General features: G+C 38.8%; 1 protein-coding gene across 4 annotated transcripts; it reads left to right on the top strand.

The window, feature by feature from the left end:
* The first annotated feature begins 1,558 nt into the window (after window positions 1–1,558).
* lrrc56 (leucine rich repeat containing 56) lies at window positions 1,559–27,009 on the top strand. Of its 4 annotated transcripts, none has more exons than XM_021310988.2 (13): window positions 1,559–1,695; window positions 11,544–11,721; window positions 14,008–14,095; window positions 14,516–14,576; window positions 15,552–15,648; window positions 17,183–17,380; window positions 21,216–21,384; window positions 21,477–21,689; window positions 21,886–21,953; window positions 22,204–22,346; window positions 24,359–24,561; window positions 24,672–24,975; window positions 26,677–27,009. In XM_021310988.2, the coding sequence occupies exons 2-13, from the start codon at window positions 11,557–11,559 to the stop codon at window positions 26,840–26,842; spliced, it is 1,875 nt and encodes a 624-aa protein (XP_021166663.2). In that variant the 5' UTR covers window positions 1,559–1,695; window positions 11,544–11,556; the 3' UTR covers window positions 26,843–27,009. The 4 variants fall into 4 exon arrangements, with proteins under 4 accessions (XP_021166663.2, XP_036007383.1, XP_036007374.1 ...); XM_036151490.1 differs by having other exon boundaries at window positions 22,204–22,337; XM_036151481.1 differs by having other exon boundaries at window positions 21,889–21,953.
* The last annotated feature ends 844 nt before the right edge of the window (window positions 27,010–27,853 follow it).

Genomic DNA, 27,853 nt, shown 5'->3' on the forward strand with positions numbered 1-27,853 from the left:
TTGTTTCTAGAAGTGTTCAATAAAGTTTATGTTAAAGAAAAAAAAAACGCGGATCTCTCCTTATTATTAGAAGAATTTTGAGCAATGGGAGACGGCAATATTGAAATCACATTATAACAAAACCAAGTATGGTAAGAAGAAAGCAGCACAGCTATTAACAATGGACTTTAGTGGAGCGCTAACTGTTACTACTGTGTAGTAGTTACAAGAATTATACCTTGCACACCTACTTAAACGAGTTTTTTTTGTAGAGAACTGCATAACTCAAGATATGCAATGAGGAAACCGAGCTACCCAGAGTTACGCAGGGGCACCTGAGAAAATCAAATTTTTTGATCATTTTAACTTCTGAAACCTGAACAAATGTTTGTCATTTAAAGGAATGCTTCACTGTAGACTTTTAAACTGGTTCACTTTTAGGTCCACGTAACTTGATCTGTTTTGCAATACCGAGTGGCAGAAAGAAGGTGTTGAAACAGTCAACACAGCTTGTTGCAACACAAACTGTCTTCAGTATAAACAGTCTGATGCAATAAAAGACTGTATCTACAAAAAAATGGCTACGGAATTTTTTAGCCTAGAGTCTTTTATTTTGATTTTTTATTCAGCTACAAATGGTTGTATAAGAGCCATTCTATTAGCCAATGTAAAGAGCTCTAAATGCCTTCAGCGAGTAAGACACTGACTGCTTATAAGTAGTTTTCACAACCCCACTTTAATGTGGGGGTTCAAAATCATTAGCATTATATATGATTCCATCTATAATATAGTCCCTAACCAGGCATAAATAATTAGGCTGTAGATAATTTATAATAATAAAAAAATTAGGCAAGTAAAATTAGTTGTATGAAAATTAAACGTATTAAAAAATTTACTGGAAAGGAAAAATGGAGCTCAGGATTCAGAATTGCCAATCATTAATACAAAAAAATGTTCCACGCATTTTTTTTTTTTGTTTACACCCACTACATGTATTAAAGCAACATGTTATATAGTCAGGTCCATAATGCTTTGGACAGATAATTTTGGTTCTGTACATTACCATAAATAATTCTTCCAAGAACTGTGCTAGCTTTTTTTATTACTAGTCTTTTTATTCTTGAGGCTTATGAATGGCTTGCACCTTACAGTGAACCCTCTGTATTTACTTTTATGCAGTCTTCTATTTATGGTAGACTTGGATATTGATGTAACGGTCTGCACAGTTTTTGGTTTTTGTCCTGTCTTTAGCATTTCAGTGTCTTTAGATTATGTTTTATTCCCTGTTTGATATCTCAGTCTTTTCTTAGTCATCCTAGTGATTTTCCTTACATCGAGGTTTTCCCCTGGTCGTCCTGTGTTTCTTATACTTATAAGATCAGCCTCGTTTCAGGCCCCTTCTTTACAGTCGTTAGTTTATTTCCCTTGTCTAGTTGTCCTCAGTTACATTTAGATTATCTTTCTTGTTCCCCTGTTGCTCTCTCTCTCCTCGTTTTTTCCCTCCAGCTCCTTCTCCACACCTACCATCAATTAGTCAATCAACTCCTGCCATTGTTCCACCTCTCATCCTCCCAGTGTTTGAGCTCCTCTCATTTTTCCACTCGCTGCTGGTTTCTACTGTTTGCTTCTACTGTCACCTTGCCCGATTTCTTCCTCGTTTGCTTCCCGGATCTGTGTTTTGTTTTTGCCCTGGCTCCTGCATCCACCAGTGTTTTTGTGAGTTTTGATGGTCGTAAAAACTGCCGATAACTTCTCGCTGCCTCTGCCTCTCTGCATTTGGGCCCAACAACGACCACCACAGTTTATGACAATAGATGCCAACGTGAAGAGTAGAAAAAAAAGCATATCGATAAAATAGAAATCATATCGATTGATGTTGATGATCATCAAAAATAAAAATAAAAAATCTATTTTAAGGGCAGCCCTAGCCATTTTATGCCGTTGCTTGATGACATGTGTTTTAATAAAGATTACTGAATTCAACACAATCCTTTACTCAAACAATTTTTTACTAAAAAAAAAAAAAAGTAAAAGTTTAAAAAAAAAAAAAAAAAGCTGAAAAGGACTCTCTAGCCTCTGTGATGACTGTATTAACCTACATGATGGGCTTGAATCCAAAAAAAGAAGGAAAACTGTTCTCCGGTTGAACTTTTTATTGACTTTATTTTTCTACTGAACCACATGTCTATCGATCAATATACATTATTATTGAATTATCGTCCGGCCCTAGCGAAGAATGTTGTTCACTTTGTTCCTTTCTCAGGATGTACCAAGACTGTAGATTTTGCCACTCTTAATATTGTAGCAATTTCTCGGATGGGTTTCTTCGCATTTGGCAGCTTAAGGATGGCTTGCTTCACTTGCACCTTTGACTGCATGATTTCCGTTTACAGCAACCGCCGCGCCTCGAATCAACTCAACGCCTTTTATCTGCTTAATTGATCATGATAGAACAAAGGAATTCCCAACGCTCGCACATGAAATGGCCCTTGACTTAATTTTTCAATTATGTTTTGTCTAATTAAAAAGAGGGTGACATACGTATGTTAAGCAGCTTAAACTCCTAAACCCGTCGTCCAATTAGAATGTGGATACTCACTATTGAAAGTGGAGAATCTGCAGATAATCTTATCTTATTTTAGCTTCAAAATGCTCTGATAGCTGTGAGTATTTATGCTCATGCACTTTTTTTATAACATACTTTTTCCTTCCACTTAACTTTCCACTAATATGTTGGCATACACCCCCCTACGAACAGATATCTTCTTTAGCATTGACCTCTAGTGTCTTAGCCTACATGTGGAGAGCGCCTACTGGACAGATATCAAGCCAGCAGCCTTCCCCATAATTGTGTTGGCTGCAAAATAAGATTTGTTTTGTGTTATGGCCTACATATGTTACTGATTATATGTAACAATCAAATTTTCTGAGAAACAGAATTTAAAATTTTTCTACAGCCTTAATAATCAAAAATAATGATATAAAAAGGACAAAAATTAACTACCCAGTAGCGCTGGGCAATATTGCATATTTTTCTACAGCTGTTTGTTTTAATTTTTTTTTTGCCTGTGAGACATTTGGGATAAAGCTTTGATTATATTTACTTTATCAAAATATCGTATATCTGCATTCAGCATAAAATATCAATGTATTATATTTGGTCTACATGGCCCAGCTGTACGACCCAATACACAAATAACATAAGTACACTCTATGTACTTTAACTATACGTTTTACTTTTTGAATTGACTTTCTATAATATCTTAATTGATAGAAATGGACCTGCATTCTAATTATTGCGATCATCCGCACCACTCTCCATGACCTTTAACACCTTAGACCGAGATTAAGCTAATGTATGGGCATATAGGAAGATAAATGTCCACCCAACTGGCCAAATGTATTCATGCAAAAACTGCAATCCCACATTGCAATATTTCACATATTTAAAGTGTGATTATGATCGGAAGTAAATATATTTATTCATAATATACCATAAATAAATTCTGCACACATGGTCAGTCCAGATTTTAGCTAATTGGCTAACCATGGCTAAATCTTCAGCTGGCACTTTCCAGTGAAGTATTTTTAAAGGAAATTCAGATGTAAAAAAAAAAGCCCAGAAGCCATGGTATTTTCTTTTTTACTTTTCCATTCAGCAGATTTGTATTTTTTTTTCCTAAGCTTGTTAGTATTTTATTAAAAGCACCGTTCCCTCTTTAAGCTCATTGCATGGCTGATACAATCCTAAATTGTTAAAGAAAAATAATAATAAATCCACCCCTTTTCTCACGACACATTTTTTCCTGACTGTGCTCTGACATTTCTAATTTAATCATTAAGCCCGTCAGTGCTTGTTAGCATCATCAATCACATTGTTTTGACAAGAAAAGAACATTTTCTGTCCAATCAATTAGCCATAAAGGCCATTTTTGTGTAGGCCTATTTTTATATACCAGCTGAAATGCAACTTGAGCTGAAAAACTGGAGGTTTTGTGGGTGTGAGAAAGAGTCCTCCTAGCAGCCACTTCTTAATTCAATCTGCACCTAAAACAATCAACTTACTACTGAGAATGTCCATCAAATTAAAGGGCATCAATTATTTATTGTTGTTTAGCGGCCCAAAGATGCTAAATGTTGAGCCAAGCATTTATGACGCTCTAAAATATGCAGTTTTCTGGGCTTTCCTAATTATGACCCGACCAAAAAAAAAAACAAAGAGGAGAACGCCACCAAAAATCTGACCAATAGGGAGGTGGCTGCTTATTTATCGAACACAGACCACTACTGTGACAGAAAAATGTTAGATTAAAACTTACATTTTTTCCCCTGAATTGTTTTTGCTTATAATAGAAAGTGTATCTAGTTGATAGCCTGTAGGACATAGAGAAAAAAAAACTGACTAAAATGACTACAGAGACAGCTAAAACCTTTGCACAGATAGAAACAGCTTGTCATGCTACACAGCTAGACCTCACAAAATCAAAACAGAGAGTCTGAAAATGCTAATTCATCGTGCCTGCGACTGCTACTGGGAGACTGCAGGAAGCAAAGCAGACACTCATGCCATCTTCCCACAAACTAGGCCATGGCAGCGTCTGATTAATAATCCACACATACAGATGGAGATGAAGAGCAAAATGAATCATTGATGGATGCTGTCTGGTTCCTGAAGCCACTTGTTGTCACTGGGGGGGGCTCAGTCGAGCTGGTTCCCATGTAGGTGGCGAGGAAGAATGAAAACACAGCGATCTGTGCTCGCCTCAATCTTTTCCCCCTTTTTCCAGCCCCACAGACGAACAAAGCGTATGAGCTGTTTGTTAGAGGCGCTGGAGAAATTTCACATTGACCAACACTGAACTTCATAACTGCCTTTTGTGGATTTTAACATTATACCAGCGTCGTTGTGGCAGGCCTAACTCGTCTGCCATTTCTGTGAAAACAGATTGATAACGCTGTATTTTTGAAGTTTCGGTCAAACATGCTCTGCGTTTTTATTTTTGTTCTATCTTAAAGTAATAAATGTAAAGTGCACGTTAACCTTTGCAGGGGTAATTGCCCACTTTGCCTACGCATGTAGCACGCACGCTTACAGCTAAACACACAGGTAAACGTGTTAGGCCAACTAAAAGCACTACGCAGTTTTAACCCAAACGTATAACAAATATGTGTGGATATAAATTTTCTTTTTTTGCTCATTCGTGCTTCCAAAGGCATATTATGGTGGTGCTCTGGATGCATGTTCAGTGTTGTCGTCCTGCTAGGACACAGGTGTCAAACTCAAGGCCCGCGGGCCGAATCCGGCCCGTCAAGAAAGATTACCGGGCCCTCAAGAGCCAAAAAAAAAGGCATATCATGTCATAAAGTAGAGGTATATATCCTTTTAAAGTGTATAAAGTGGCTAAAACTGTGCCTCCTGTAAGTCTAACTCACCCAATATCAACTTTTTTTTGCAGATAAACTATATAAATGGTGCCTAAGGGTGCTACTTTTATGTGACTGTGCATTTTTTATACTACTATGTGAACTAGAATGAAATTATGAAATGAAAAGTATCGTCTCTACACATGCAACCGGCCCTTTTAATGACTTCATGACGCCAAAGTGGCCCCATATAGAAATGAGTTTGACACTCTTGTGCTAGGAGGTCAACTTCATCCCCGAGCTCGAGTCTTTTGCGGCCTCTTAAATGTTTTGTATTTAGCTCCATGCGACGTCCACTAACTGACCAGCTTCTGTGTCCCCGCTGAGGGAAAGCCTCCCATCAGGATGATGCAGCCTCCTCCGTGTTCCGGGGTAGGGATTTCGGGTTCAGGGCAACGTGAATTGTTAGTTTTCCACCTCGCGTAGGGTTTTTGCATGTAGCTTAAAGAAAGTTCAGCGTTGGTCTCATCTGACTAGGTCGCCATCTTCCCCCACGTTTGAGGAGTTCGTTTGTTGGAAACTGCTAATCTGACTTCTGACGGATTTCTTTTAACAATGCCTTCTTCTTGCCGCTATTTCATAAAAGCCAGATTTGTGAAGTGCACGGCTGATAGCTGCTCTGTCGACAGATGCTGCGGCTCTGTACGTCTCCTCCAGAGTTACTGCGGGCCTCTCGGCTGCTTCTCCGTCTCCGGTCTGTCAGTTCTCAAAACTCCTTCCACTGCACTATGGACTACTGTGTGTCGGTCTATCGCTAATAGTTGTTTTCAAGTCCCTGCGCGTGAAAGTACAAGACTACGATAGGGTGAAGCGACGCGGTCCACAAAACCAGCGTGCAGCAGAGTCGCAGCGCTGGGAAAGAAACGGGCAACGCCGAGACAAAGTAACGTCCTTCCTTCCTGCCGCGACCAAACAGGCCGCAGGATTGTCTCCGAGGCGCTGTCCCTTTCCGCTCCGAAAGTCCCAAAAAAAAAAAACTTTCGCAGAAGCCACTCCCTATTTGATCGGGGGAACACTACCCCAGCGTGTTTGTGTTTAAAGGTATTTATAGCACACCGCCTCCGGCCTGGGAAATTAACATTTGGTTTTGAAACCTTAGAGCACCGCCTGGACCGTGAGGATAATCTTACATGACAAGCTTACGGAGGGAGCGAGCACGGAGACGCAGTAGGGCCGGTAGGAGGGTGGGGTGGGGGGGTATGAGGCCGACGGGTATCCGCCCGCGCTGCATGCCAAGGGCATAACAAACGCCGCCAGGAAGGGTCAGTGCGCGAAAAGTGAAAGACGTGTCGATATCAATACGTGCTTATCAACTGAGAATGTGCAGATAAATACAACTTTAGATTGCACAAAGCTCTGCATCTTTTCCATCCGTCCGATACACGAGAAGCAAGACATCTGATTACCCCCCCCCCCCTCTATAAACATGCATTCTCTCCATTAAAGTGCCTAATTGGTTGTAGAAGCCGTGCAAGCAGAACCACTGCAGAGATAATAGATTTTTAATGGCGTAATGATGGTAAGGAGACCCTCTCCGGGGACGCATCGGTCCGATAGCGAGACTCCGAGAGTCGGACTGAAACCTCGACAGTCCCGCCACACCCTCCAGCTGTTCTCCTCTGACATCATCCACATCCCGAAAAGCCTCGAAACATAAGTGCCGGCCGACGAGTAAGACAGGACGTGCCTCCTTTCTGAGCAAAACACGACGGCAGTAGGCGAGGACTGAGGATCGAGCGAGAAAGCAGCAATGCCGCTGTCGGGTTGAAGGATTTCGATCACACCTAAACGTCCGAGCGCGTACCAGCCTGAGATATCCGCCCCCCGAAAGACAAGTGACCTTTTTTCCTACTGGGTCGTCCTTTCAGCTTGTCGGGCAGGGTGGGACGATGCAGGCAGCAGCAGAGATGAAAAGGCCTGCTGACCCCCGTCCCGTATCGCACACGCACACAAAAGCACCGCCGGTTCGAGGCTTATCAGACCCCAAACATCCCAAAACTTTGAAGTCGGGTGTCTTTCTTCTCCTGGCAGCTGACGGAACCGGTGACCCCCTAAACCCCAGCTATCGCAAGGGAACAGAAAACCTAGACAGGATTTCACTGATTCTAAGTAATATTTCTGAAGAATGGCTCTTTTTTTTCCTCTCTCAGTAATACTAACTCAAACTAGAAGGAAGAAAAATTACATAAAGATGCGTGGTATGACGGGGCTTAAAATAGCCGAAGAGGTTCAATAAGCCTCAAATCTGCACATTTTAAAAGGGAAGCAGCCTGCGTTCATTTCAAAGGAAAGATTGTTTTTTTTTTTTTGTTGTTCCCATTACTCAGAAAGGTCTCAATTTTTCGCGTTTGCAGTTTGACGATATCAAGGCCACGTCTGCTTGGAGAAAAGGGCCGCTGATTATCATTGCTCCTTCATCTCTGAACCGTTTCCAGCTTTTCAAGCCGCCTCCATTCTCGCCTTTCCGGGAAAGCCGAAAACAATGCCGAAGTCTGACGGACATTTTTTCGCAGCCTCCTCGACACAACCCCACATAAACGATCGTGGGACTACCTGATATTCAGAATACGGCAACACAAAGATTAGGAAAACGAGCAACTGTGACATTTAGCTCAACATTGCAATGGTTTGGCGTAACCTACATTTTTCCTAAACACTACGCTTTGTTGTTTTTATTTATTTTTTTGTCATCACGAGACTCCGCTCCCCTACTTCAGCGTTAGCATCTTAGACGCTGTATTAGGTATGTGCACCAAGACCAGGGAAAGTTAACCCATCTGTCCAAATGTATCAGTGGGATGCGATGCTTGAATGCATAACACTTGAAATGCAATGGCCTAAAAAAATGTATCCCATCAGTCCATTGCAACTGCTATAGCGCACATGCGGATGCCGGGATGACAGTGATTTAATACTTTTTGCAGCTCTATTTCATGTTTCACTATGAAGTAACTATAATGGTTTTAGGCATCTTTGTTCCAGGATGCTGCTTTCACCCCAGTGACAGTGATTAGTGATTCAAATACTGGCGGCGACTCTCAAAAACACCTTGGATTCGCCATTTCGTGTCGCAGTTTTTAAGAATTTTCTCTGACAGCTGAACGGCTTGGAATGAAATCGGTAGATCCTAATTTCAGGATTTAACTGCGCTGTTTTAGGGCTGGACGATAATTCAATAACAATATATATCAATTAATAGACTTATAGTGATGATACAAAAAAAAGGGTCAATAGAACAGTTTTCCTTCCTTTGGAGTTCTAGCCTATCATGTAGGTCAATACCGCAGTCATTACATCCTCCCAACCAATCACAACGCAGACCCAGGAACGCTCTGTCACCAAGCTCCGCCCCCTTCAAAGAGTTCATAGAGCCTGAGTTTTGGTAAAAAAAAGTGGGCTGAATAAAGGGTTGAGTTTGAATTCAGTGTTTTGTGGTCAGGTCGCTAAGCTACAGCATAAAATGGCCCGGGCTGCACTTAAAATATATGTTCTGAATTGGTTGATAATCATGGATATCGATGAATATGATTTCTATTTTATCGATGTGCTTTTCATCTATATCGTCCGGCCCTACGTGATTTCACGTGGAGATGAACACAAGCTAATGCTTTGTTTTGGTTCAGCGCAGAACAGAGAAAGACAAAGAACATGATGATGCTGCCATCATCATGTTTCATCGTGTGGGTGCCATTTATATTCCAGTCTCTATCCCCCCCCTCCATTCTTATAGTGACGTAGCCGGGGCTTGTTGCTGAACGTCCATGCTTGATTTACCTCGTCTGAGATTAGTAGAACATTTAATAATCAGCCAGTCTTAGTTGATGTATTCAACTGCCTTTATGCAAACAAAATCTAATAATTTGATGCATGATCACACAAGTAACGGATTAACAGTCGGGTAACACACCAGCTACGAGGCTTTTACACAGTGTCTACGTGAAAATTGTTCTGTCTTTATTGCTTTCCTTTAGAAATTCCTCAAACTATGCCAGGCCTGAATGTTGGAAACGCAACAGAGTCCCTGAAAAACATTAAAAACGAAGAGACTAAGCAAATGTTATTATGACTGGCTTGGTGGTTTGGTCAGCGGCTATAACCATTATTAAATAGTTGTGTGTTGATAATATGTATAAAAAGAATCCACAAAATGACATATCATCTGTTTCTCTGCACAACAAATTGATTTTATATTTAATTAAGCATTTTTTTTGGGTAGCCCCACAACCTCAGGGCCCTGGACTATTGTCCCCAAAAGCACCATCTAAAGTCTGCTTATTGTATCGCTGTTGTGAAATGGTGAAAATATAATCTACATCCCAGCAAAGCGACCTTTGGAAGGAATTATTATTTTTTTTTTACAAGTCAATTAGTTGACATTCATTCAAACCTGTAAAGATGGAAAAGACGTTCCTGATCCCTTTACAGTTTATTTATGACTTTGGCTTTAATGTGTTTTTAGAAAACACACTGTTGCGCGCCGTTTCTATAAATTGCTTATTTAAAAAAAAGAAAGAAAAAAAAAGAATGTGACTTCCGCAGTGATACGTTCAATTCTTACGGAGTGAGGTGGGGCGTCACCCTATTTGTCTTGCGTTGCCAATATATCAGCAAATCTCATACCCGGGGGTAGACTCAACGTTACGGGAGAACGTCAACAGAAAGAACGTTCACTTTAAAAAAGCAAAACAAAATAGCCTTCGGTTTCTTTTTTTTACGGGCAAGACAGAAGGGGAAACCCGGTGACCATCATCACATCCGTTCACTTCCAAGTTTTAACGCCGCAACTGTTCAACTACTGGCTGTTCAGCAGAACTCGACACAGCCCGGTGTCTAATTATTCAGGCAAGAATACCAGAAAATATCAGTCAGAAGCTGACTGAAGCTCGCCATTGGTGTGTAATTATACATATATAAATATATATATATATATATATATATATATATATATATATATATAGGTATGTAAAAAAAGAGAGAGGAGGTTCTGATAGTGATGTAGCTAGCTAACACGTTTTAACTATGGACCGCAATGTCCTGCAGGGTGCAAAACACCGAAAGCGTTTAAAAAAAGACGACACATACCACTGGGGTGGGGGAAACAAAAATAAAAATCAATTATGAGCATATTTCTAACCCAGGAATGTAAAAGTGCATACTCACAACGAGCAGGGGTCTAATTACCGACAAATGCAGCCGTTCGTCGGTCGCAGAGGAAGAAAGAAATCTTTCAATTCCGTTGCAACAGTCTGATGGGGGGGAGAGAGAAAAAAAAAACGCCAAAATGTCACTGAGATCTGGCCCAACGTCTCTTCGGGGTTTCGGTATCCTTTATTTCCCAACGTATTAGTTATTTAGTTTTTTTTTTCGGTAGCTAACACGCAGCGAGAAGAATCACTGTTTCCCAGTATGATGAGTCCGCGTAGAACAATGTGCTTTCCACAGTGAGAGCGAGAGCGGAGATGAGGAGTACACAGCCCACGCCCAGCTCTATCAGACATAGAACCGCCCCGGTTACCGTTGTTCTGCTACCGATGCGTTCAGGGACCGTCAGAAACACGGCAACCCCAAGAAGACGCCCAAGTGTTAGAAATTAAATTCATCCTTACAAACAAGCAACTGAGCATTACAAAGAACGAATGTCTGTTTTCATCTTAACCGGGTGATAAATAATGTCTTCTCGAAGCAAATTCGCATGTTTTGTTACATAAAAAAAGAAAGAAAACATACACAGTGGTAACCAGGAAACACATTGTGAAATATTCGAAGGAATTAGAAACGGTACTTTAGATGTTGCACAATCTTATCATCCAGTACAAAATATCACATACTTTACAGAATATTTAATTTAGTAGCTACGCATTTCTATTTACCCGACCGGTAACCTGAATGTAACCATCGGCAGTCGAACACTACATATCCCAGTGAGCTAATGGGTCCGTATCCAGGAAGTTGACCCCGGTTGCCAAGTAAACTTTTCTCTGTTCAGACGGGCTGCAAAATGTATTGACAGGACTAGTCCTTGCTTCAGGTAAAACATTTTACTTTGTGTAATCTACGTACAGCTTACTCTCACTTGTTTTAAATTTAGATAAACTGTTTTATGAGAAGTGGCTTCATTTGTTGTTTGTTGCTTATTTCAGATAGCTCTGAGAAATGAGTGTGTGCCAAGACTCTGTAGTCCAGGAGGTTCGGCCAGGTACAGCCCGGGTTCAGGTGACTGAGCTGAGCGGTTCAGGGTGCATCAACCCAACTCCAGTCCCTAAACCACATGAAGACCCTGACAAAGCAATGGAGCCTTACCTTTCTCGAGGGAGATTGGTACGTTGTCAGAACCATCATAAACTCAAGCATTTTCAACCTTACTGGACGAATATGTCCATGTTAGTTATGCACAATGTATACGACACATCTTGTTGTAGATTTGCTGCACTGAATTACACTGCCTTGTGAAATTCTCTTCCTTGGACTTTTCCATATTTTGTCACACTACTGTACAACATCTAACCTCAATGTAATTTACTGGGATGTCATGTAATAGCGCAACACCAAGCAAAATTGTGAATCTGCAGAAAAAGCTATATTTAATACACACTGCCGCTCAAAAGTTTGTGGTCACATAGAAATGTCTTTACATTTTTAATAAAAAGCAACATTTTGTTCAATTAAAACATTCAGTTTATCAGAAATACAGTCTAGACATTGTCAATGTGATTGGTATTCTGTCTATAATGGAGAGGCCAGCACAGTCACCAGATCTCAACTCTATTGAGCTGTTGTGGCAGCAGTTGCCAAAACTCTGCAAGGCTGTGATTGCGGCAAATGGATTCTTTAATGAAAGCTAAGTTTGAAGGACAAAATAATTTTTTTAAGTTCAAATCTTTTTTTCTAATCTTGTCAATGTCTTGACTATATATTCTATTCATTTTGCACCTAATTTGACGAATTAATTATGATGATGATAACTTGAGTTTTCTTGGATTTTTGGATTTGGATTTTTTATTTTTTTTGGGTGGCCCCACACCTTTGAGCTGTAGTGTTATGTGTTATGGTTTTCAAACTTTTTTACTGAAAAAAATCTGAAAAGTATAGCGTGCTTTTGTATTCAGCCTTCTTTATTTTAAAATCCCTGTAGCCAGTTACTTTCTTTTTTAGCAAATAAACAACATCATGAAGACCACAGGAACACAGCAGAGAGTCAAGGGGTAGATATGTAGGGAAGTTCAAAGCAAGTTTGGGCTATGAAAGAATATCCCAAGCTTTGAACATCTATAATAATAATACGCTATATCTTTTTAAAATGGAAACATATGGTCACAATTCCAAACCTAGCAAGACATGGCTGTACACCTAAACTCATGGCCCACCAAGGAGATCTTTAATCAGAGAAGCACCCAATAGGCACATAGCACATCTGGAGGAGCTGTAGAAACTTGTTGCTTAGCTGAGATGATATGTTGATTTGTGAGTGGCAAATAAGAAATGTGTAAAATGCCCAGTTTAAAGTTGGCCAAAAGCCATGTCGGGTCTTCAAACATGTGAACGAAGGCATTCAAGTCAGATGAGACCAAAACCTAAGCTGTTGTGTGTGGCAGAAAATGTATACTCTCCATATTTAACCTGAACACACCATCCCAACTGTAAAACACTGATGGGTAGATGGAGGGAGGAAAATCCTTGAAGAGGTTGTTAGTTGAAACTTGAGCTGAGGACTAATATTACAGACACTACAGCAGCTTTACACTTGCTGTCCAGCAGTCAGTAAAGTCTGCAGGTGCTTTTTAATATGGCAAAAAAAAAAAAAAATATAGTAACAGTGAATAGCACTGTTAACAACCTATGTTATTGTTATGTTATAAGTTCCGTTGAGATTTTTTTTGAAATCCTGATTCTGGAGTCATTCCTCAAACCCTTAAGTAAAGGAGAAAGTTCATCACTGATGCAACACTTCTATTTGAAATCTATTTCAGTGTACAACTTCACTACTGCAAAATTTAGTGACAAATTTGGACCAAAATAGCACAGAAATGTAATTACGCTCCTCTAATATTGTCTAAAAAAAACGTTTTTCTCAGTTCATTCAAGCGACTTCACCGTCTCTTTTTACCCAGGTATAAAATACATTAGCATTTGTTTCACACAGCTTGGATAAAAGGATTGCAAAAAAACAACCGCAGAATTAAAATGCAAAAGTGATTATTGATTTAGTTTAATGTAATCACTAAATCACTAAACAAAATAATGTATGATGTCTCTATATGCAAATGCCCATCAACAAAGTGAATGTTTTCCGACTAACACACGTACAGTAAGTAGAAACTTCCTCTTTGGTAGCTGTTTGAAACAAATCAGTAGAGTAAAGTAGTTGTCTCACAAATGGAAGGTTGTGGGTTCAATTCCAGCTTTCCTGTTACATGCCGATGTGCGCGATTGGGTGAATGTAGCGATAGTGTAAAGCGCTTTGAGTGGTCTCTATGACTAGAAAAGTGTCATATAAATTTTGTCCATTTACCATGATAATCTTTAAAGGATTAAGATTATTAAAGCATGTAATTCAGTTACATTATCATGGTATGGGCCTGCCTACAATTTTTTGTCCGGCTACAGGAACTGCTGTGTGGAACTCATGACCTCTCTCATGTGAACTATCTGGAGGTCTGTGTGGACACCCAAGAAGATACACTGGGCAACTTTGGTGAGTTACATCTTACATTCAAGCCTTGTAATGGGTCTTTTATTCAAACGTATACCACTTAGAAAGAACAAAGTCTTTACTTGTCCTTGTACGATCTCGCGGTTTGCTTTAGAAAAACACAGTTGCCTCAGCCAGGTCTCGATTTCTGTGTTGACAACTGAGAAGGATGTTTACTCAGCTCATCTTTGTTTTCACAAAAAAAAAAAAAAATTCCCAGATTACACACTGAGTTCATGTTTGATGAGAACGCGCTTATGTTCTGTGTGTACAGTACATGAGTGCGTCATGTTTAAGTCATGCGCCCTTTTAAGTAATAGGGACTTCACATCTGAAGCAATAGACAGAGAAGATTTTTATGAAACACAAAGAAATAATCAACAGTGATAAAAAGGTGACTCTGCTTATCGGATTGTCTTGCAGGTGCTTACCTGCCCAGATTAGAGCAGCTGAAAATGAACAACAGCTTGATCACATCACTGAGGTGGGTACTAAAATGTGGTGTTTTTGTTTTTCTTGAATGCATCCCCACAAAGGAAAGGACATAATTCATTATTACAGCTTCCAAAATATTCAAAAAGCTTCTTACCCTTAAACCAAAAGTGAAACCTACTGCTTGACTTTTTCACATTTACGTCTTAACCGTTTAGCATCTATGACTCAAACAAGAGAAGGGGGGAAATTGATTGGGGGTTTTCTGCAAGGTTTCACACTTTGAGCAATGAGGAATGGTGCTCTGTGTGAGGTTGGTGATGACTGGTATGTAGCACTATTGCTGCAATGCAGCTGGTACTCTCTGTTGTACTTCGCCTAGACTTTCCCACCATTTTCCCACAAACCAAGACCTGGCGTTCGCTATGAAGATACACATTGCAGCTTGTGAACCAAACACCCAGAGGCGCGGTGTTCCCTGCAATTTTGGAGATAATGCAGACACACGTGTTTAGGCTTCGCCACCTGTTTCAATGACACAAAGAGGGGGGGTTTGTTGCATATCGCGTTACAAGTGAATCCATTTGCACAGTGCAAGAAAAGGGACGGAAAACATTGACCGCATTTGTTAGACTGCCCTGCCGAGTCAGTAAGCCATGTCTGAGACGGTGAAATCTCAGGTTTATAATTTAAGAAATGTCTAAGCAAACAAAAAGATGGAAGATTTGCCTGGTCCACCCTGAGATCAGTGCAGCAGAGCCACTCTGGGCTGCCTCTGATAGCGTGTCCTGCCCTGGGCTAAAGGAGCTGTAGTAGAACCCATGATCCAGGGTAAGATACACATAATGTTGTGAATGTTGAAATGTTGAACTGGGGTAAATTTAAAGAAGAGGAGCAGAATACTTTTTGCAAAGATAACCTGATTTAGGGTTTAATATAAAACTTCAGTGGGATTTTTCATGATCAACATTACTGTCAACTCCTTTCCCTGCCTCTCCATCCAGTTTGTGCTGCTCTGTGTCTCTAGAGACCTGGGAACCACCCTGTCCCACCTGCAGGTGCTTTGGATGTCTCGCTGCTGCCTTCAGGACCTAAATGGCATTTCCACTTTAAGTTCTCTTCAGGTAGACAGTCGGTAACGATTGGTTAACAACTCATACAATCAGAGAGACATGGATTTTTCAGTTTCTAATTGTTAAAAAGAAGATATCATTAAAATTTTAAACATCTGCTTGTTCATTTTAATAGTTTTTACTTCAAATGTAAATTAACTTGAAACGGTCCAGGGAATTATTTCTGTCTGAGTTCTTTTAGTTGTAATCTTCCAGCGTCTGTAAGATCCTTGTGTACTACAGAGCCTTGAAAAAGTATTTACACCCCAGGAACATTTCCTCAATTTATTGCACAACCAGAATCTTTAATGTATTTTACTAGGATTTCATGTGGTAGCACAACACAAAGTAGTTACTATTTGTTAAGCAGGGGGAATATGATGTGTGGCTTTCAATTTTTATTTTTTTTACAATTAAATATTTGAAAAGAGTGGCATCCATTTGTATTCAACCCCTTGATAACCCTAAATAAAATGGAAGTTGCCTTCAGAAATGACCAAATTAGTCAATGGAGTCCATCTGTGTGTAATTTACTGCCAGTTTAAACACAGCTGCTCTGTGAAGTCCTCAGAGGTTTGTTAGAGACAATAAATCGTATCACGAAGTCTCCAGGACACACCAGAGATCTTAGGGATAAAGTTGTGATTGAGCTCTAAACATCTCCAAAAAAGCTCTGCACAACCCATCAACTGAACTGCATGTACCAAGACACCGTCAACCTGAACTGACAGGCTGGACAAGGATATTTGTTAGACAGGGATATTAATTAGAGATGCAACCCAAAGGCCATTGGTAACTGGAGGAGCTGTGAACATCCTCAGCTTAGGTGGAAGAATCTGTCAGCTATTAATCATACACTCCACATACTTGGCTTTTATGGAAGGTTGTTAAGCCCTACAAGCCTTGTATGGAAACCACTACACACACCCCTGAACACATCATCCTCACGATGAGACATGGTGGTTGCAGCATCAGGGAAAAGTATTTTATAGAACAACGACCTTATATATACCACCACTATTGCTACAATGGAATGGTTTAATAGCAAATTTGTGTGTTAAAATGATTCCGTCAATGTCCAGACCCAAATCCTCTCTGTCTTCTCTGACTGAGCTTCATCTGTGAAGAAAGTGGAAAACAATTCCTCTCTAGATAGGCAAAAACAGATAGGTCCCCCCAAAAGACTGTCCTGCAATGAAAGGTGGCTTTACAAAGTATTGACTCACAAGGTCTGAATACAAGTTCAAAACATGTTTTTTATCTAAATTGTAGAAAATGTTGAAACCTTTCCTGCCTTTTCCTTAAGGCTTGGCTGGTCTAACACATAACATTCTAATAAGATACATTGGAATTGTTGTAATTTGAGAAAAATGTGAAAAGGTTCAAGGGTGATGAATCCTTTTCCAAGGCACTGTGTATGAACTTTCCCAAGGTGTTATTTTTCATTTACTCTTTGTGTATGCTATCTCTTTCTTTTGTTTTACTCCTCTCAACATTCTTCTGTCCAGCTGAACTGTCTGATCCTTGTTCCTGTTCCTGTTTTCAGGAGCTCTACCTAGCCTATAACAATGTGTCCGACCTAAGTCAGGTTGCTATGCTGGAGAACCTGCAGCTGTTAGATTTGGAAGGGAACTTGGTGGACGACCTTATCCAGATTCAATATCTGGGTTTGTGTCCCAATCTTCATACTCTCTCCCTGGAAGGGAACCCTGTGTGTGCACACCCTAACCCTACTTCCCTTCAGGTAGGACATTTCTTTAGTTTTTGTTAGCATGCAACATAAGTATTTATCCCAGCCCAAAAAGGTGGGTTTTTTTTTTACATTTTCCTTTATGGCAAGAATTGTTCTGTCTTGTCAGTCTAATTTGTATTGTTGTTTTTAACCTTTGCTTCTCTACTGGAATTTCGCAGGAATTAGTAATGCATAAAAGACCAAAATCCCAAATGCTTTGTGTTATGTATGCACCAAATACATGGAGAGTACCGTGATAATATGCATTTGAAAATCTACTCTTTGTAAGGTTACTGTACATTAGGGTTTTCTCAAGGCAAATTTCCTCCAAAGGGTGTTGCTCTCAACGTGCCGGGAGTCTGGCAAAATCTAAAAGAAACCTTTGAACGGTTGGAGTTGAATGAGTCTTGTGCAAGGAGCTGGGCAGAGCTCCTACACAGGAAGTGTTGTATTCAGTCGGTGTTGTAAAAGCCTGCTTGCAAATGCAGCTTGTGCCTGTGATCATCCACCAGTGTCTCCTGTGCTTGCAGGCTGTTGTTGTGCTGGCACATGAAAGTATTTGTGGCGATCTGATTTTGCCACACAAAAGATATCAACCTTGAATTGAACTGAACAACTGACAGAGCCTTTCGGGGATGCTTCATTGCAAACAACAGGTTTTTTGTGATGTTGCAGAGAAAAATCCCGCTCTTTCTGACTCAGTACTCAGTTAAATTAATGTGAATGTCAAGTAGGTAAATCAACTCTGTGCCCGTGTTATTTTCCTGCATGCATGATACCAGGCTGCATTTAGCGGTGAGTTCTTTGGACCTCTGTGAATGTGTTTATTTACACCCACCAGCAGAGCATTAATTAGGAAACTAGGGCAATGAGTGGAGATGCTGAGCTGAATATGCATTAGGCATGTGCTTTGTATTAATTGTGGGGGTTCTTGGATTGGCTCTCTCCTCCCAAACCAACACTTCTCTTACTGTCTCTTTTTCCATCACACACATAAACGCACACATCCGCTCACTGCTTCTCTTTTAGATGTTCTTTCTTTTCTCTGTTTTCCTTTTGGTTTCATCCCTTGTGGCTCTCTCTCTTTTTCATTCACTGCATCTGTGGGGGTTTTGTGAGAGCCTGGGGTGACGAGCCCTAGTTTGATTCGTAACTAAGGAATTCCTTTGCAGATTAGTGCAGTAGCCTACATCACTTACATATGGAACAAACCTGTTTAAGATTTGAGGAACAGATTTAGATATTGTTTTAGGCTGGACACAATCAGGAAATGTTCAAATTGGGTAATATACAGAATGTTTTTATTTAACCTTTATTTATACGGTTTGTCTCATTGAGATCTAAGATCTCATTTACAAGAAAAACCTGTTTTGTTAAAAAAAAAAAAGGGTTAAAAAACACAGTGACAATACATATAATAAAATGTTTTGGTTCAAATTGAAAAAAAAAAGCTAATGCAATACGACCTAAAAATATGGCAGAGTTTCTTAGGAAGATTTCCTAATTTTTCTGCGTGTAAATTTGTCGATGGGAAAGAGTAGTAAAATGTTTTTTCTCCAAGCTTTTGTTATGTTAACTGAACACTGAAGAAGATAAAGTACTTAGAATGATGTCTGTGGCTGCTGCACTTTCTAAGCCACATGTAGGAGCATAAATATGGCGGTAACGTTCCATGGGTAGCTTTATAGATGAAAATATACCGATACATGAGTCTACAGAGTGATAATAATGGACAGTTGACCTAAAAATCTAAAGTACAATTATTTGTGCAAGACTTACACGCTGTTATGTATCATAGTGCTCCATCATAGACAGCATCCAACATATAGAGGAGGGATGTGTATTTGAATAAACAACACCACTGCAATCTAACAGAGGCACGAAGGTAATTAAGGCAAGATGCTTTCTTGCACTGAAAGAAAAGTAATCTATTTCTCAAGAAAAACCCTAGTTTGATCTTCATTGTCTCTATGTTCAATATGTGACTTAAACAAAAGCTTATTGCCAGTTTCTATGCCAAAGTACTTGTAAGATTCAACAAACTACTCGTTTACCTGTTATTGCTGTTATTGATGGGATAGTTTGTTAGTGAACAGCATCACCTTTGTCTTATTATCATTTAGGACTAGTTTCAGATGAAGCAAGTTTGATTGAAGAAAGTCAAAGGCAGACTGTGGACTGCCTGCTTTTGCATGCCAGTACAACCCCAGTCATCTGCATACAAATGTTTACAAGCATCAGTAAAATTTTCAGCAACACAGTTTGCATAAATTAAAAATAGAGTTGGACCTAAATGGGGCCCTGTGGCACATCTTTTGTGATGTTTCAGTAACCTGACAACAGACCACTGTGTTGCACACACTGTCTATAATTTCATAAACAATTAGAAAACCAGCATATTGTGTTAACTGATAAAGCAGTATAAGACAGCTTTTGACAAATGATGGTGTGATTTACAGTGTCAAATGCATTAGACAAGTCAATGAAAAGGGCAGCTCCGTAGTTATTGGTATCCAGAGCTTCAATAATGTCACTTACAGCTTTTATAGTGGCTGTAATGGGACTGTGATGTTTCCTGAAATCGGACTGGTGACATGACAAGATGTTGTTTATGCACAAATATTCTTTAAGCTGATCATAAACCAATTTTTAAAACTTTGGCTAAATTACACAGCTTTGAAATGGGACAATGGGTTAATTCATAGAGGAAGAGAGGTTGACCATCGGAGACTGCATCAAATATGAAAAGAGCCAACAAAATGTCTGTTCAAACATTTATGCATCTCTGACTTTTCTTATACCATAGTGGAATTTATAGTTAATGCAACACACAAAGAGTAAGTAACAATATGAACAAGAACAGCAATTTCTCAAAGGTGAGCAATTAAATTGCTGCCCTCTGCTGTGTTTTCTCTCTGTTTTTTGTGATACTGGAGATATTAAAAATAGAACAGATTTTTTAAAAAGTTGTTACACCATTGTCTGATAATGATTTTTTATAATGTAATTTATTTCGGGGGTGGGGAACTCAGTTGAAGTAAACTCAATTGTTATTAAAAATGGAAAGGCATGACAATTTTATGAGGAAATTAGGAGGCCATTTCTTCACATTAATTGCCATTCTCTCAACACAAGGTCCAGAGTATGAAGAAAAAAGTGGGCGTGTCTGTGTATATTTTTAGAAAAGCCTATGGAGTGTAAGATAGAATTAAAGGCTACATTTAGGCTATCAACATGAATGTTAAAATCCCCCACAAAAAGACCTTATCACTATATCAGGTAATACGTATGAAAACTGATCTAAAAACTGAGAGTTCGGATCTGGTGGATGATACAAAACAACAGAAGAGGTTTTATTGCTTTGGAGTTTGGATGAGGAGAGAATTAACGGTAAATATTCAAATGAATTGTAGCTATTAATTGGCCTGGGAATAATTAATGAATCAGACTATACTCAGTTGTAGTTGTAATAATTTTTGTAAGATCTTTATGATCTTACAGAAGATCATTGCTCCTTTAAGATTAGTTATTATTATTTTTAAATTTGGCTGTGGGCAAGGCACAGTCTCAATAGGATAATAGGTGGATAACAGTAGAGAAGCTGCAGAGAGGTGTGTTAAACTACAACTAAGAAAAGGGAGCCTGAATACAAATGCATACCCCTGTTGTGAATATGAAAAATATGAAACAGCTCAAGAGTGTTAATATCTTTACTAGACACTGTGTTTCACTGAACTAATTTCCATTTTAAACTGTTTACACTTTATGAATTGCATGTTAGAACACAGAGGCGGCTCCATACATCTATATTGTCTCTCCTGGTCCTTGTTTTCTCTTCTTTGTTTAGGTTGAAGAGTATAATTACAGAGCCGCAGTGAGGGAGTTGGTCCCTCAGTTGCGTTACCTAGATGATGTGAAGGTGGAGGAGGACAGGGTGACCTGCTGCAGCACCGCCAGGGAACACTGGGACATTCCCAGAGTTTCTATGCAAGAGTCCAACTCCTCTGAGGCTACTGGTGAAAAAGAAAACGTTTGAATACAAATCTTTCTCTTTTTCATAAAATATGTTACAGCCTATTTAATTGGCATCCAACTTCTGGATTTACAGAGAAAACAGCAGCCCATCCACGTCTCTATAGTACACAAACCTCTCCAAGTCACCCGTCTACTAGTCCTTCAGGTGCCAGACCTATATCATCTGCAAGCACTAAAACCATATTGGCGACCAGGCATGGAGATCTTTCCCCTCCCAGATCAAGACCAGCATCTTCAGGCTCTGATCTATCAGCAGTGGAAGCAGAGACGAGCACCCTTACTCACGGTGAGGCACCGTGTTGGTTGATCCTGATTTGTTTTTTAGTTAGGTGATATCTATTTTCTCAACAGCGCAAAAACAGTAAAGAACCCAACAACAGCCATTCTTACCTACCAGTGCCACTCAGAGGCTTTAGTTGTATCATCAAACAGGATGTCATTTTTGATTTACTGTTATCTCTCTCATCTGCTCGTTTGTGGAGGAGCTGGCAAGATCCTGTTTTGTGGAAATCCTGTGCAGGCTGTTCGAGCAAGGAGGGAAAGGTTGAAGGTAAGTGGCAATGGATTTCTATCTGACTACTCAAATCATTTTACTCTGATACTCACTGATGAAAGCTAATACACATTGAAATTATTGCTGTTCTAATAAAGCATAGCATTTAGTGTCATTTGAGAGGACTGTTCTGCACCGTGAGCATTCGACATGCCATGATGGGCGTCTTACTACCGAGGTTCATATTTGTGTGGTAAGCACAAGCTAACAAAGATACTTGTTAGCGCTTCTGTGTTCTGTCTCATAGACGGCACCAACCAGATCCACTTTGACCCCTCGTGACCTTCCCATCCATATGCTGCAACACACATATGACCTGGAGGAGCCCGATCCTGGAGAGCGTGTTAATGTGTTTGCAGAGCTGAGAGCCTGGAGGGAAAAGTACAGCAAGTAATAATTGATTACAAACCACACTTTCATATCTGCTTTTACCTCAATGTTATAAAAGCTTTTTGTGAGTCTTTGGCTGACTCCCATTTAAGCCTCTGCATCTCATCTATAGCCCTTAACCATATGTTTCCAAGGGTTAAAGTGTCCCAAATGTGTCTGTAGAGTAGGGAAACGGCTAAGGAAAGTGGTTTTGTAGCCTGTGAGAACTGAGATCTTCAAATAAAAAAGACTGCTGCTCTTTTGCCAAATAACTACTTTCAGTTATTTTGATGACAAAATAACCACTTGTAGCAACTGATAAGGTTATAGTGATGTATTAAAACTTCTTATGAGTCTGATTAAATATATCATTTTTTTGTTCAATCTCAAATCTACTAATAAAGTGTGAATTATTTTCCTTAATCTGGTAGCCATTTTATTACAGAATGCTTTACAGAAAGAAATGAGATTCATATATTATGAAAATATATTTGTTTTCAGGATCACATTATTTACACTGCCCTCTTGTGACATCATCAGGCACTCATCAATCATAATATGTTGAAGTAGTGCTACTCTTACTTGAGTAAAGGTTTTGGCTACTCTACCCCCCTCAGTTTATTATCTAACAAATTTGAGTTTTTCTTTACAATGACCATCATACTAAAAAGACTGTAATGGCTGCTGCTGCTCCCTGTCTTTGTCAATGTGATCTGCTCAGTGTGTCGTGCTCAGATGTCCTCAGGGATCTTTCTGGCTAGGAGGCCGAGCTATGCATACAGCAGCTGAAACACTAGTCATAACATTTTAGGCAATCAAAGCAATTTGGAAGGTTTACGAGACAGGAGAAAAACTTTCTGCAGGTTCTGTCCTTATGCAATTAACTGGAGCTACAGGGAAATATTTTTAGAGCCAGAATTTGCACAAGTCACATCAAAAGCCTTGGACTAGCTATCCAGCAAACTGTCTCACCCAGAATGATCATCTGCCAGAGCAATGAGTAAGTTTGTTGGAGAGGGTGACTGTCTTTTTCAAGTCAAATATAGCTTTCGAAAGAAAAAGCAGTCCCACAGAAACACCTCCTGACACAATATCAGTAGGTTTTAAGAAAAGGTTTACAGCACTTGTAAGACATTGAATTTACAAACATGTACATGTAATGATTTTAATAAAATTTGAGACTGGAACTCAGAATTTCTATTCATAAATGGCTTAAATCAGCATCAAGCACAAAAATCCTTTCTAGGACATCCCTGATCAAGTTGAACTTTTTAAAGGGCATCTTACAAATACAGTATTGCTTTTAAATTGTAAATAAGAATCTGTACATCCGGTGAGGTTGTTTGCGTTGGTATTGTGATCTTATTTACCAGGCTTATTATATTTGAACAGGAGGGCTAGATAAAGTATCACAAAAGTATTGTCATCACAATAAGAGCATGTGTTATAGTGATTTGGCCAAGCACTGTTTGGAGAGCAATATTTGTTGGTTGCTTTCATGTTTTGCATATCAATAAGATATTCAGCTTGTTGAGTGGACTCTCACAGCAGCAGATGTTCACTTCAGAAAATGCCAAAGCTCACAGATTGTGTTGGAAGAATCAGGATGATATACGAAAAAGAGGAGCATCAAATGTGAATTTATTTGTCATTGACAAATGTTGCATTATTATCAAAAATACACAGTTTGTCATTATATCATAGAGCCCAGTATACCTACCAACAAATGGGGGAGAAGGCCTAGTGGTTAGAGCAGGGCGCTTGTGCTCTAAGAAGGTTGCAAGTACCCGGTTCGATCCCTGCACTCTGGGTCTCTGAGCAAGACCCTTAACCCCAGATTTCTCCCCAGGCGCCGCACATGGCAGCCCACTGCTCCCCAAGGGGATCGTTTAAGATGCAGAAGTGAATTTCTCCATTGTGAGATCAGCGATGTTAGCAGCAATTATTATTAGCTGTGCTCACTGATGTTTTTTAAGGAATGTGATTATGAAACGTTAGGAACCACTACTGTGTCTTTCTAAATTGTTTTCCAGACGTCTAGACATCGTAGAGAAAGAACGATTACCGCAGATCCTGACTATTCAACACTCCGGTGAAGAAGAGACACATAGTGAGGAGGAAGAGGAAGGCATTGGTGGTATGAAGGCCAACAGTAGCGATGAAGAACAAGAAGACAAACTTTGTGACAGCGTTGACACTGGCTCACCAGATTCCTCATTTCAGTCTCTTTCCCCAGGTGACATACCAAAAATATGATATAACTGTAGTCTCCAAGTTTTAAATGTCTGCACAGAATTACACAGACTAGTTCAGCTAAGGAGGATTTTTCTTCTTTGTTGTTGTCAGACCTGAACCAACAAGAAGCCTTTCCTCCCAACACAGCCCGACTCTCCCTGTCTCCAGACACCACACTTTCTCCTTCTCCTCCTCTTCACGCCACTGCAGCTCCTGCTAAGATGCCAGGCATTCGTGCACGCAGACTCGGTCTTCCCCACCTCCACTCGGAACAGATCAGCAGAAAAGGTTTGGCCCTTCGAACAAAGGCAACTGCAGCAGAGATGGACCTGACATCTGAGAGACTCCAGCATTTGGCAAGGACCACTTACTTACCCCAACCACCTCCAAAGAGTGAAGGACCATTGATTTCAAGGTATGCCATTAATAACAATTACTTTATTGGCTGATTTAAAAAAATCTTTTAATGTATTGTTAAAAATGTTATGTTCCAACTTAAACAAGGATCCCCACCATTCCATTTATATCTGCTAAAAGTTTGATCCATGTGGAAATCCAGACACTAGAGCCACTTATTTATTTATTTATTTATCAATTAGCATCAACTTGTTTAGGGGTTCAGAATTATTACATGAATACCGGCCATATTCTATCTGCTCGTATTTCATTAAAATTGCTATTCAGATTAGAACAGTTTATTTAATTACTTCCATTTTTATTTGAATTACTTATATTTGCTTACCATAATAGTTTTCTGATTTAAGTTCTTCTGCTGCTTTAGATGTTCTGACATTAATTTGACATTAATATATCATATTAATATATATTAGTTTGTTTGACTAATTATTCTATAGCAAAATAATAAAAAATCTAAATCAATCTTGATTTTTTTGTTTCAGAAATAATGTTGAATAAAGTTTTCTTGCAGACAAATAATACTGCAATAGTACTGCAATTAACGTCATTTGTTAGATCAACTTTCACTTGTCATTAAATCTTTCTGCTCCACTAATTCAAAAGATAATCTTTGTATGTAGGCTTTTAAATAAGAAGCTGTAATAGTAACTATAGTAATAGTTAAAAAATTATTTCAAGTATCTATTAAATCTTCAATATTTTACATCATACAAGATGATGACATATGTGAATCATAAATATGCAAATTTTCACATTTATTTGATCAAGATTGTTTTTTTTTTATTATCAGAACTGTAGATTAAGGAGTGTTAACATAATAATAGGCTAATACGCATGATCAGAGTGATTTACCTACATAAAAAAAATACATTTGACCTGTATTATTGGAATAATACAGCATTGCTTTTCTTTATATACTTTCTCTTTTTGGCTTAAAGTGTATTCTGTGAGACTTTGGAACGTACAACTTTTACCTTTCTGTGTATTTTAACTGTTTTGTTTTGTTCATTCATGAATGGCATGGATTTCAAAGAGCAAAATTTAAATACTTTGAAGTTGTCAAGGTGTCCTTCAAATGTTGGCGCTAAGAAATGGAAATTAGCTTGGTTTGTTTATTTGGATCCTCATTAGCTGCATTTACCTGCAGCTACTCTTCCTAGGGTCCTCACACAAACTGCATAAAACACAAATACACAAAAGACAGCAAAATAAAAGTCATAGATTAAAAATCTAATCCAAAAATATATATTTTTTAATGCTGTGTTATGCCATATTATATGCAAATCAAAAACATGTTACATATAACACACATACCTACAATGAATTAATATTCAATAGACACATTATAGAAGAAACAAAATAATTTGAAATTGTTTTTTTTTTGGTTGTAAATGCCTTTTTAATATAGTTCTAAATTGGTTAATTTATCCTGATTAATAATATTTAATGGTAAAGTATTCCATATAACCATTGGTCTTTATGAGATCGACTTTTTGGAAGAATCTGTTTTAGCTTTTCGGGAGTGTGACTCTGACATCAGCTGCATGTCTTGTAGGTTAACTGTTAATGCCGGTACTAAAATATAACTAGTTGTATATCGCAGGTAGTACAAACTTTCAATTTGATATGCATGTTTAACTTTTACAGGATCATAACATTTATAATGAGTAGACCTCAACAATAGCTTCCTGTCTTTCAGTTCGGATGCGGACATGTACAGTCTACCTTTGCTCAACAAGAAAAAGATGTCAAAAGTCCCAGAGAGACCGATGATATCCCGCCCTCACACTGCTGAAGCAGCTCTGCAGAAACATCACCAGCACCATCTACTGCACCCCTGCAGAGGGAGCTCACACCTGGACTGACGCCAGACTGCCCTGTCTTTTTGGCATCAGGCTTCCTCATCTATTTTTATTTTTTTCAGTTTGCACATCCTTTATGCAGCTCTGGTCGATTTATAGTTGCTCATAACCGCAAATGGAAGCAAAGCAGAAAAGAAACGCAGAAGGGAGGAGTTCAGTAAACATACTTTTAAAAAGGACTTAACATTACTACAGTAGCATCCACTGCTTCAGGACTTCTCTGTATATATATCTATATCTATATCTATATCTATCTATATCTATATCTATATCTATATCTATATATATATATATATATCTATATCTATATATATATATATATATATATATATATATATATATATATATATATATATATATATATATATATATATATATATATATATATATATAGTTCAACACAAAACACTAGCTAAAAGCTTGTGAATAGTCTACAGAACTTCAAACTTGTCCAGCAATTCTTCTCTCTTTTTACTACTCTTCCTACGAGGGGCTGTGTAATTCAGACATCATTCTGGAAAGAGATACAAACAGACCAAAAGAAGTTACTTTCACATGCAAATTGTCCTACAATGGGATACTTCTGTGTTTGAGCCGTCAGTCTGCCTAACCTTGCACATCATGTTCTGAGCCAGCTGTGAATCTTTGTATGTTAAGTTGTTTACACTTACACATAAGTGTGTTATCAGGCAGGATACCAATGTTTAGGGGAACTATTGGCTTTGAGGATGTTCTGTTGTAAGAAAAAAACAAAATTAAACATTTGTATTTTTCAATGTGTTTTAAAAAAAGCTTCAGGTTTACATTTCTTAGAATAAAACCGGATTAAAAAAAACTAACCCATATTTTTCACTCTGTTTAAAATAGAACATTTACTTCATTCATTTATTTACAAAAGTTTATCTAAAGCAAAACTTAAGACATTTCTCCAAATGTCATCAGTAACTGGAACGATGTAACCCGCTGTAAGAATCTCGCGTAGCCTCTAGAGGGCACAAGCTGTACACTTTTAAA

Source organism: Fundulus heteroclitus, chromosome 2 (assembly GCF_011125445.2).
Source record: "Fundulus heteroclitus isolate FHET01 chromosome 2, MU-UCD_Fhet_4.1, whole genome shotgun sequence".
NCBI lineage: Eukaryota > Metazoa > Chordata > Actinopteri > Cyprinodontiformes > Fundulidae > Fundulus > Fundulus heteroclitus.